General features: G+C 39.3%; 1 protein-coding gene across 1 annotated transcript in view; it reads right to left on the bottom strand.

Moving 5' to 3' along the window:
• Window positions 1-9,945, bottom strand: part of LOC139740335 (atrial natriuretic peptide receptor 1-like) — a 30,584-nt gene extending 20,639 nt beyond the window's left edge. Inside the window, exons 1-2 of the mRNA XM_071650929.1 lie at window positions 9,252-9,945; window positions 1,870-2,015 (exon numbers count right to left, since the gene is read on the bottom strand). Of these exons, the coding sequence (XP_071507030.1) occupies window positions 1,870-2,015; window positions 9,252-9,945 (840 nt within the window). The remainder of the gene's footprint in view (window positions 1-1,869; window positions 2,016-9,251) is intronic.
• Between the last annotated feature and the right edge of the window lie 2,407 nt (window positions 9,946-12,352).

The following is a 12,352-nucleotide window of genomic DNA, read 5'->3' as shown; positions in this document are numbered from 1 at the left end:
TTATTGAATTTCCTCTTTCATGTCAGTCCGGGAAGTTTGAAATATGTTTGAATGGTTTGGTTGCCATAGAAACATACTTGCCATTTTCTCGTCAATAATCTGCCTCAGCGGTCGGTCCTACTTTTACTTGCAATGAATAGAAATAGATTTGGACAGGAAAGGGTCGAATGAAAATGATACATGAAGAAGCATCTGGATCATGCTTTTGATTTAGGCAACAGCTGAGCCAGGATAAATGTGGGAAAGAAAATGCTCTTTTGAGAATCTACTTGATGAAATGCACATTTTGAGTTGATGGAATAACATGTAAGTGGTTCGGCAATGCTGCACACGTTATTTGCTTCTAAATGAATTATTATTATCATTATTATTATTATTATTATTGTCATTATTATTATTACCATCATCATCATCATTGTTTTATTAAGTTAGTTGCAGTATTAATTCTGATTTGTTTTTTTTTTATTCTTGATCACATTGTTATAGAATGCTCGTGATGGCATTCTGATTTACTTACATGTTTACTGTATTATTATATTGCAATTTAAAATTTATTGAAATTGAATTCAAATACTTGTTATAAGTTTATGTATAATATCATATGATTATATGATATATGATAATAACTGTATTGTATAATCATGTACTTTATACAATCATAACATGAAGAGCTTGATGGCAAACGGATTAAGCGCCATAGCTGAGTATTTTAAGTAAAGCAAAGTAAATACATTTCATTGATACTTTCTTTGTTGTATAACAAGCAATGCTTTTGAAGTTATGAGTAAAAACGTTCCATATTTTCTTCTTTCTTTGTTTTAAGTAGGTTTCATCGCAAATATGTCAACTTAACAAGAATGGAGTTAACTTGTTATGCAATCAAACTTTTCATGTATATCTTTTGTAAAGTATTTAGAAATTTTCGTGTTACTCGCAATGAATACTTACGTAATTCATTTATAATTACTGTTGTTATATCATCATTATGATTGCTTGCTTGAAAAACAGCCACGTGTTGCTGTCATTCCCTTGGGGAGAATTGGCAAAGATTGAAATCTTTAACATTTTTGATTAACGGTACCTGATGTAAATACGTCAGGTCCTCCAATGTGGCTAATAGGCCTTTATACATGACTATCAACGTACGTGCTGAAACAGAAGAAAATCTTACACAGGTGCTTGTCGTTTAGCATTAATGCATTGATCAGAATGACAATAAGCATGGCTTTCTTCGCCTTAGAACAATAATGATTAGAACTCTTTCTTTTTGAAGCCTACCAACTCCGTATAAATCATGCATTTTCCATTTTTACCTCATTCTGAACTTTTGAATGTAAGAACGAAAATCATGTACCGTTCAAACCCCTGCTTGTACAAAATTATCATTGCTATTTTTATATCGTAATTTGGCACTATTTCGGATTTGAAAAACAAAATGAAATGAAATGTGCTCCATTAGAGGAAACTCATCCAAGACGGAAAACTATTTTGATGATTTCAAAAACAAATACTATTATTCGTTAATTTTGTTTTAATCCAGACTTGGATTGTGGCGAATAAGATGCTTTTAAATTTTGAAAAGACAGGTCGTCATTGATATAGGAAGTAGCCTCCTCCAAGCGCAATCTGAGATTTGATCAACAAATGCCACGGATTTAACTTGTCATGGATTAAATGTCATGGATAGCGTGTAAGTTCTCAGCGATGTTAATCAAGCCTATTTTTTATTTCGTTTTGAATCAAATGTAATATCTAAATCGTCTTCAGGAAAATTCAATCATATAATGACTCTTGGTATGTTTGTGTGTGTGTGTCTGTGTGTGTGTGTCTCTCTCTCTCCTTGAAGTGGTAATTGAAAGCTACATTTACCTGTTTCCATGAATCGTCTCCAAAGACCAACGTGTTGCTGAAAGGCTCGATGCTGATGAAAGCGTAGTCACCGTTGATGAGACCCATGTCGTAGGCCAGCAGCATGGTTTCCCGAACCACCTCACCCCTGGCTGCGATGATGATTACTGCATAATCGTAATAAGGCGAGGAAAGACAAGGTAGAAACAGATACAGGTAACTTCTTCAGTGGTCTGTGTCTTGAAAAAAAGAAGAAGATAAGATTAAAAAGAATCTAAAGGAAGTAAAAACATAGACAGATAGTCAGGTGTAAAGTAAGTTTCTACAAGATATGAAATTTGACAAATTAACGAATTAACAATTGATCGTTTGACTAATTTTCTCACAATATGGTAAAGTACAATATCGTAGTCCACGACACAATCCAAAAAATGGATGGATTGCCCATATTCAGCTTTGTCACCATGACATAGTTGGTCTTCCACTGGGTCCATACAAATAATATCAACATAATTATAACAAATATTATAAACAAAACCAAAACATGCAGCACATCAATCGAAGTAAAAACAAAAATAGTCATAAAGGGTTAATTACAGCTGAAGCATTACCATCTGTTCACATACACCCCATACACCGTTAAGCGCAAATGAAATACATCTATATCAATATTTAAAAAGACCAAGATTTCAAAGGGGATATAATTTTCCACGTATCCTTTCAGCAAGAGATGAGCAAAATAATCCTCTGCTGTCCACTCGATACACGCACCTCTCACAAACTTTCACACACTCATCAAATACATGAACCTTTAATATAGCTTCTTCTTCTTCTTCTTCTTCTTTTTTGAAGATTACGTTCTTTCCTTGAATTACATGAGATACTCAAATGAACAAGATAAAAAACACAGATTCTAAATCATTCTATAACCTAACTAAATTCTTTCCCCCAATGAATGTATGAGGACTGGTAATCCAGCAGAAGTACAATTATGTTGCAGAAGGGGGATAGTACATGTAGATATCAAAACCAATGTACATGACGTGATAATAAGCCAGTCGGCATAGCTATCAGCGGAGGAGATAGGGAAGGATTTTACATTGTAACAGTTTAATAGTCGGTGGTTTTCCTCATTTCTGGGCTCTGCCGAGGGGATCCTTATGGAAGGTTGAATCAAGGATACAAGGGTACTTCCTTCGCTGAATGTTGAATCACAGCTTATACGACTACATCTTTCCCTATACTACCAATAATCAAGAAAATGCAACTACATTCTACTTCTGAGTAAAGAACGAGAATAGTTGCCTTGGGAGTTACTAAAGTAAGATCTCGTACTTGTTGCAAACTCGCTTTGCTTTCCGATAATTTCAGGAATATCGCTCAACTTGTCAAACAACCAAAGTGAAGTAACGTTAAGGTCGGGCACTTCTTTCAGGAATAGCTGTGCTCCATAAGCAAAATAGAAGTCGGTGTTTTCCGCCATGATGGCGATTTTCATCCAGCCGAACTGTCTGAGCGTTGCAATTAAGACCTCAAGCTCAAGATCCACCTGCGTTACCGTTGGGTATCGAGTTTTGTCTCCGACGTCCGGGCATGGGTAACCGGTGACGACTGGGAGATTCCAGAAGGCGGCGAGTTCGCTTACTCTCACCATATCGATTGCACATGGCGAGCCCAGAAAACCGTCCAGTAGGTAGTCCCTGTGAAGATTTGCCGCCATCCCAGTAGCTGTCGTGATTGTGGTTCCACCACAGATGGGACCGGTTTCGCGGAGCACATATGACATAGTAAAATTAAAGTATTTTCCAAGTGCCCCAGCGCCGTTGACTTTGTCCATTGCGATGTCAACGGCGGGCAAAAAATGAATATAGCTCATCTTATTAGGAATGCTGGGGAGCAAAAACCCAAGCAGAATAGAAATCATGTCCAAACCTTTAAAGTATATTAAGCACAACAGTAATGGCAACAAACTAGGAAATGGTAATGATCAAGATTTCTTCGCTACTTGCTTTGCTGCAGTATTCGCAGCAGTGAACGTTTGACGAGGAGAGGCCAAAGAAACGAAGAGAGGTGTAATGATTTTTATGAATTTTACGCATATGCCTATCTCCCCTCACAGTTTTTTTTTTCAAGAGTGCAGTTTGTGTGTCGGAGCATAGATAAAAAAAAAGAAAAAGAAAAGAAACCTGAATAAATGTACTCACCCCCCCCCCCCCCCCCAAAAAAAAAGCCTTATCCACCCTTTCTTGCCCTTGTTTTAACTATCCTTATCTGGAAATGGGAAGTAACGATAGTGACTGATATTGAATCAGAAATGTAGAGCAAGTAAAGCAAACCGACTTGCGAGACATGAATTAATAACAACACTCGAACGGAAAACGTGCCGGACAATTTTCATTTGGTCACGTACAAGGTGATGTTGACAATGTTCGTCTTGTTGGTTCGTTGTAGCTGTAACTACGGAAACCGTGCGCTTCTTTCTCTTTTAAAGATTTTTGTCACTCAGGTTTGGTCTGGCGCATAGAAGGTTTCGTTAATCAGTTAAAACGACAAAACCTAGTTACAGTGCCAGGGATGGAAACCTGTACTAATATTATTCCACACTTGCTAATGGCATTAGAAATGCGCTTTTTATACTTCACGCGTCAGAGATGTGATGACGCATAGACATTACTAATTCAGCAGTATTTCTAAGAACAAACAAAAAGAAGATAATTTAATAATCATACTAACATTTCAACAACAAAAAGCTCCTATGATATGAAGTACAGAGGTAAGACCTTATAATCTACTACCATAATTTTCTTGTGTTTTTAGAAAATCGAAAAAATGTCAATATATAGGTTTATACATAATTCATACGCATACCTCATTCCTTCCTTGTGTTGGTTAAGTAAGGAAACAAAAAAAAAAGAATCATCAACGTTGCAAACAATCAGTCTCCTTTGTAGACCATTTGACACTCGTTAGTCATGATATCTAAGTCTGGCAAACCATGGAAATCTGTGAAATTATAACAAATGGAACAGAGAAATGAGTTTGAAAAATCTCATGTGTTCGATACATACAAAAGTATTGTTGAAGGCTAGATCGATGAATTAGTCTGTAAGTGTTGCAATCTATTCAATGATTGGAAAACTTCGTTATCATGTCTGAAAGACATGCACACCGAACAGTGACCATTTAGTAGTTTAGATGTTGAGTACACCAACTGTCCGTTTCTGGCTGATCGCGCAGTAAGGGCGATGAGGTGGCTCAGGCGGTAGCGCGTCACCCTTGCAAACCAGGGAGGTGTCACCTCCCTGAATCAACTAATACGGAGTCAAGTCCTGCTGAGTCAAGGTGAGCAATGTTACGTATGACAATGCCATCTCCTCTTGTAAGAAACAAAAACACAGCCCTTCGGATGGAACATAAAATCGAGGTTCCATTTGTGAGGGAGACACAACTCACGCACAAAAATGATCCCACTTAATTTTCTCGCAAAGAGCACGGTGTTAACCCCCCCCCCCACACACACACACACACAAACATCCATACCAGAAAAACCGGTGAATGACGCTGACCCCTCATGGTTTGCCCAAGATGACCATCAATGATCAGTAAAGACTAGACACATGCCATACGAAAATAACAAAATATATTATGCTTATACAAATGCCTTTGATTTCGGTAATTAAAGGTTGAAATCACAATCACTATTTTCGTATTTCCCAGTAGACACATTACATATAGCATCAACGTAAAGCAAGAAAAAAAAAAAAACCCGAAATAAAACAAAAGACACACGAAACAGTTAAAGTCAAGGACTTTTCAAATTCGGCAGTTTGTCTGACAATAATGCATAGTGCAATTGTTTTACAATAATGCATTCACATGTTTAATCCGTTGATATTGCATAATGTTTTAGAAAGTGTCTGAGAGTGTGAGAAGCTCTCAGTGCCGTCTTGTGTGGGCTGAAAATGTTTTTGTCAGTTAGAGGTACAAACTCTGACACGCCCAGCTTTCTTCGACGTTTTGCATACCCTCACCTAAAAAAAGTAGGACTTTCGTTTATAGGAGAGTTAGAGGCATTCATCTCCGATTGACGTTCTGCTTGAAGTGTGTCACTTCAAGCAGTATTTAATAGGATTTTAGCGCAACTGAATCGAGGAGGCATCTTACAGTTTTTTTTTCTTTTAGTTCTTCAAAATAAACCAATGAGAATAGGATTAACATCTCACAATGACTGTACCATTGGCAAAGTTTGATTAACTCCACTTATGTTACGACTCCCAGATCAGGTTTACTTGTTGGTATTGATCATAACTATAACGATAACAGTAATGCCTTCTTTGCACATTAGGAGAACTAGATATTGATAAAACAGTCCTCATGCATGATTAAGAAGACGATTAATGGTCGCTCGTCTACAGCGTCGTATATCAGTGCTTCACACTGCCAGAGAAGATCCCTCTGTATGAAATCAACCACTTTCTGTGCCATTTTCACAATCTGGATTTTCTACTTTAACTCACCTCTTGACGAATTGGCAGCAATTTGCAGCGCTTCATACAACGTGCTGTATCTTTGTAGGGGCGTATATTTCATTTTAATGCCGACAGCTCGGCTCTGCTGCTTGATCGCGTGCGATGTGATGTCGAAGAAGCCTAGATTTTCAGTCATGATCGCACACCGACGCCAGTGAAATGCCTGTAAGCACGATACGATTCCGTCTGCCAGAACATGCCCCCTGAATGACGTACGAGTGAGGGTGCTGAAGCGAATCTTATCCTTGAGGTCTGCCGAGATTGACACCCCCGACAAGACGGGAAGATTCCAGTAGCTGGCGAGATCACTCACACTCACCGTCTCGTAACTACAAGGCGAGCCAAGGAATCCAGCCAGGTCGTAACACCTGTACAGCTCTGCCGCTACTCCTGGTGCTTCCATCACCCGATTACCGCATTTGGGACCGGTTTCCCGGAGCACATACGACATCGTGAAGTTAACATAGCTTCCATCACGTACGTCATCGTTCACTCTTTCAAAGGCGATGTCGATGGCAGGTAGGAGATGAACGGGGCTGAGAAAGTTTGGCGTAGAAGGCAAGAGCAAAGCCAGGATGACCGTAATCATAGTGATAGATGGTGTCGCCGATATGAAAGAATGTGTTCTTTTTACAGATATTGCGTCTAAATACCACTGGAAACCACTGGAATCTTCTAACTCCGGTCAGACAGTGGTTTCCAGACATGAAATCGTCCCCAGCACCAAGGACGCCATACTCGATGTCCCCAAAGAAGAGATACATCATTGTATTTGCCAAACTCTTGACACACGATGCCAACATCCTCGTCATTACGAGCTCCTGTAAATTGCGGGAAGTGCCCTTTTCTTATTCGTGTATCACTTCGACATTTAGATTACGAGTGGAAGAGAGCAAATACCTCTCCCCGAACACCATAAGTACAGTGTAAAGTCATCAACAGTGTGCTTATGACCACAGAACATTAGGGCTTGTCGAGTATTCCTCATTCATCATTGATCCAATACTTTCATCCCTCTCAAGGATGTACGATGTCCTCTTCCTCTGACCCCTTCTGTCTTTAGCTATTCGCAAAAAAAAACTTTTAATAATAACCTACATTTACTCTACCAGAACATATAAACAATTTATGTGAAAAAAAAGGCAGTGATAGGGCCTTCTCTAGATTAGTGGTAACTTTGGGTCGTTAAAAGAATGTCTTAAAATGGACTTGTTAGTGTATTAAGCCTCAATCTCAACATGGATCTTCAGAACATGCAGCTCCATGGTCTTAACATGAAACAGCAAGCGAATTGCATTTTGTGTATGTGTTGATTGTGTTTTTTTTCCGCAAGCCAGCAAGCAACAAATAAAGAGTCCAATTAAAAAAAGTGTTGCAAAGGTTGTTGCTAGTAACATGTAGCAACACAAAAATTATTTATCAAGGTTTTAATGTATCAGATAAGAGATATTAGCGATATGTAATCAATGTCTAATCCGAAGGAAGACCACGGACAATGACGAATGATTGTATATACTACTGCATACTTTCATGAGTATCATGGAATCATAGTTTTCCAATGTGTATGGCAAAATGCTACATTTTGACACGGCGTGTATTATTAAGTAATACAAAGTCAATGCTGTACTTTTCAGAAAGGAATTTGTGACACAAATCGATTGTTTGACAGTTTTGCATGTTATGTATACTTCATCTTGTCAATGCGAGAACTATATTCTTTACATGCAATATACACTTATGTCATTTCATTAGGTTAAAGGTGTATTTGATGTATTTGTCTTTTTAGTATTTCAATGGCAATTACGTTTTCATATCATCCAAAATCAATGTAGTGTGTAAGAGTTCTGGCATCACTAAAACAAAAACAAAACATACACTAATGGCGAAAGAACATATCCCTCTCCCTAATACTAGTACTTTTTGGTCTACCTATATCATCACCAAATTCCGATTTCTTTTACAGCTTCATTATCAAACAGGTATTATTTTGTCAAGTTGCTGAAAGTATCATAACTTCTCAATGAAAGACTGTTTATCATGGCAGTGCCTCTTTAATTCTTGGGACACAAAGTGCGACATCGTCTTGCTTGGCAACGCACAAGTGCTAAACGCATATTTTTCCTGTCTCTTCATTAATAAATTTTCACACATGTGCTAGAATATAACCAAAACAAAGGACTGGTGTACACTCCACTCGTACGAAACACAACAATAATTTGAATATATTGATTATGATTAGTAGAGTTGAATCATCAGCGATGTTTTGCGATAATTGATTCAACTGCCGCTACAACTCATTTACAATAGATATGCTAATTTCATAAGCGCATGTGATACTTAGGTCCTATGACTGTGTTGTTATAGTAAATCGGATACCTAAAAGAGAACTTGCTTAAATAATATGTTATATTTATATTCTTTAACCAGACAATATCTCCGACAAGACCGCTCATATGAACAAAGAGAAATTATAGTATTCGAACGATAGCCTATAAGGAAAAAAAAAGGAGATTCATGAACTTGTTCAACTTATGACCTTGCAGAGAAATTGTAGATTTTGAAAACACGGATCACGGAATGAACCTAGAGTGATTGAAGAATTTGTGGTTACATATCAACACCATATTGTTTCAAAATGAAGAAATCATTTTGGCTGAATAGTAACACGGCTTCATTTCTAACGCTTTTGCAGATCGTCTCTTGCTGCAGACGTGTGTGAAAAAGAAGAAGAGAGAGACAACAATCAAGTTATTTCCGCAAATGATAGGCTCATGTAATATGTCTAAAGTGATCAGGGTTTCATGTAAAGACATGAAAGTGGTAGGCCGCTGCCCTATGCAGCACACGCTTAAATTGATCACTGAACGTACTTACTCGTATTCGTTCTGATGGCATGTTGCAAGACGGCGTCCAGGGTCAGCGGTGGATCGATAGGTATAAGCTCCATTGATTGAGTGGCGTCGTCATCCTCAGATATTGGTATGAGAAAATCAAACAGATATATCGACGAATTGTCCGAACCTTGTTGGTAAATCACGGCAAAGTTGTTCCAATTGAAATGCTTGCGTAACGCCTTTATTGCCGCGGTGAGGCTGCGGACCTCGTAGGCGGTTCTTGTGAGATACGGGTAGCGAGTCCTCCTGTTGATGAAGCTCAGGGAGGGGATGGTAGGCGTGATGAGTGGAAGGTTGTAGACTTCGGCGAGGTCGGCAGCCGATGTCGTCTCCGGACCACACGGGGGCCCGATGAAGGCGGACACGTACTTGACGTGATACAGGTAAGCGGCCAGAGCGATGACTTTGATCTGCTCGTCCTCGCAACCAAAATCCCTGTTGTTCGTGACAACGGACAGAGTGAAATTTGGCCGAATCTCTGGCCGACTTCGGTCGTAGATAGCCTCAACAGCGATGTCGATGGCGGGTTTGATCTGCGCAGTCGTTATGAATGCCGGTTCCAACGGAGACAGGAGTCCTAAAGTCACGTTGATCTTGCCTTCCACCAATCCGTAAACGATGTCGAAAATGCAACAAGTGAAAAGAACTGAAAGCTTCTTCACCGTCCGCTTCATAGTGACCGTGATGACAATCGGAGCAAAAGTACCCCAAATTCAACGATTCACGGGGTAAAAATTGAGACTCTGGACCACAGACCGGAGTGATCACTCCCATGGATCTATTAGGACTAATAAATCATACCATCTTCTACCTGATTGTGTCAATTCCAGTCGTAATTAAGCCTTTCTACAATTACGTTGCCAGGGAACGGCGTGGAACTTGTGTTAATAATTTACGTAACTGAACGCCCCGTCAAATTAGTTTAATCACCGCATTTGACAGACGAACCTCGGAATTATCGTCAAATGTGCAAGTCGATAAACAATTTGAAGTTTGAGCGAGGACAGATGTATTTTGAATTGACCTTTAGTCAAAGAATGCAAAACAACATGCTACTACTGGTACTTCCCTTCGTTCATAACATTTATAACTTGTTGATCAACGTCATCATGTTACATTTTGTTATTCCATTGAATTTACAAAAAGTTGACAGCAGCTTATTTCACCGTCTCCTACAGACAGTGACAGATATGAATAGTTAAATCAGATTCCAACAAATTGTCGAACAATTAAGCTTCTCAGATTACGTTAACGATAACGAAAATCTTCTTGTCCAACTCTCTTTATTTGTTTAAAATAAGAAAAGAGATAGTTGGATCATTTTATTCTGTTAAGAAATGCAATACGTTTTCTTGATCATACAGACATTTAAGCAAAAACAATAAGTCTAAGTTTAAGTTTAACTGCAGAAGCTATAACGATCAAGTCCGGGGCATCTAGTGTTGAACACAATGTACAATACATAACAAAAGACCTTTGGACACATTCACATACACTCAAAGCGTTTTGTGTATGACTTGTATGACTTACTTGCATCGGAATATTGAATATATCGAATATCTCCGAATTACAACACCTTGTTTCACCCTTTCAGCATTGTTCAGCTTTCTAGGAAGTTCACTGATGAGGGCTTGGTCTACTGAAAGTATATCATCAGGTGTGTCGGTTTCTGGCATCGGCCAGACTTAAATTAATTCACACACACACACACACACACACACACACACACACACACACAAGTGTCATGCCACAACAGAGGTCATGATAATGACACTTGCAGCTATATGAGGTGGAATGCGCTATATTGGCTGTGTTAACCTAAAGTTATTTTGTAGAGGGTTCTGTATCGCGGGGGCACATTTATTCACACAGATCCACTCTCGCAGTCTAAGACTGAATTGCTGTGGCATAAATGAAAAAGTTAAATATACAAGTTCTTTAACATCAAGATATGAGTCATAAAGATATTCAAATTATTCACGCACATACATTGTACGTACAGCAAGACCATAACAATGAAATCTAATGTCATATCATGTGGTGATATCATAATACACTGGAAAATAGAAAAAAAAAATGCACAAGTCAGTACGTGTGATGCATGTGAGTATAAGGGGCAAGCTTTTATGCTGATTGTAACATAATTACAATCATGGTCTCAATACTCGGGGAAGAATAACGGATGAATTTCTTTTTATGTTATTATTGTTTATGTCTCTTTGTGGTACGTAAAATCTTGTTACCCCATGCTATTAAGGCTCTGAATGATAGTTATAGACAATTGTGGTATTTTCACTTTTTAACTATGCAATGTGTTCTTTCTTTTAAATAATTATAGGGCTAGACTTTGTGATAGGAGCCTTACGATGAGATAGACTACGCAATTAAATAGGGATCATACTTCATGTATTTCTACGGTGATCTTACTCCTTGCTTCTGGCAAAGCTTTGAGGAAACCCCTCCGAGCATCCAATGTTTCTCCTTTGCCGATGGATATCATGTGGAAGTTGGAGGCGCCTAGTTTAGACTGCATGTAGCTTCCAACAGCGAGTGATGTCCGCTGAAACACGCAGCAGTCCTGGTAGATAACCGCTCCTCGAGCCCAACTGAAGTTGTCAAAGACTCGGGCGACGACCAGGGATACTTCCGACGCCGTGTACGACATCCTGACGAGGTTGCTGAAGCGGGTCTTGTCGTCGAGTTCGCTCGAGATAGAAACTGAGGAGATTACGGGCAGATTCCAGTACGATGCCAGATCGGCCACGCCCACTGTCTCCTCCGAGCATGAGGGACCGAAGAAAGCGACCACGGATTGGCGGTAGAGCAGCTCTGCGGCCACCGCGGGGGCGACCATGGACACGAAGTCATCGCAGGAAGTTATGGTCTCGAGCAGAACCGACGACACGGACAGGTTTCCTACGTACAGGCCAAGCCTGCTCCGACTGTTGATCGTTGCCACGGCGATGTCAACGGCTGGTTTCAGATGAATTTCACTCAGTCGATGGGGCTTGGCAGTGAGAATCAGTCCAATCCTAATCTGTGTTTGCTCAGCAAACCAGATAAATGAGAGTCTCAGCAGCG

Source organism: Diadema antillarum, unplaced genomic scaffold (genome assembly GCF_040938485.1).
Source record: "Diadema antillarum isolate AM-2024a unplaced genomic scaffold, OU_Dant_1.0 seq00000847_RagTag, whole genome shotgun sequence".
Lineage (NCBI taxonomy): Eukaryota > Metazoa > Echinodermata > Echinoidea > Diadematoida > Diadematidae > Diadema > Diadema antillarum.
The sequence above is the reverse complement of the archived record's forward strand: the minus strand, read 5'-3'. Positions and strand labels throughout refer to the sequence as shown.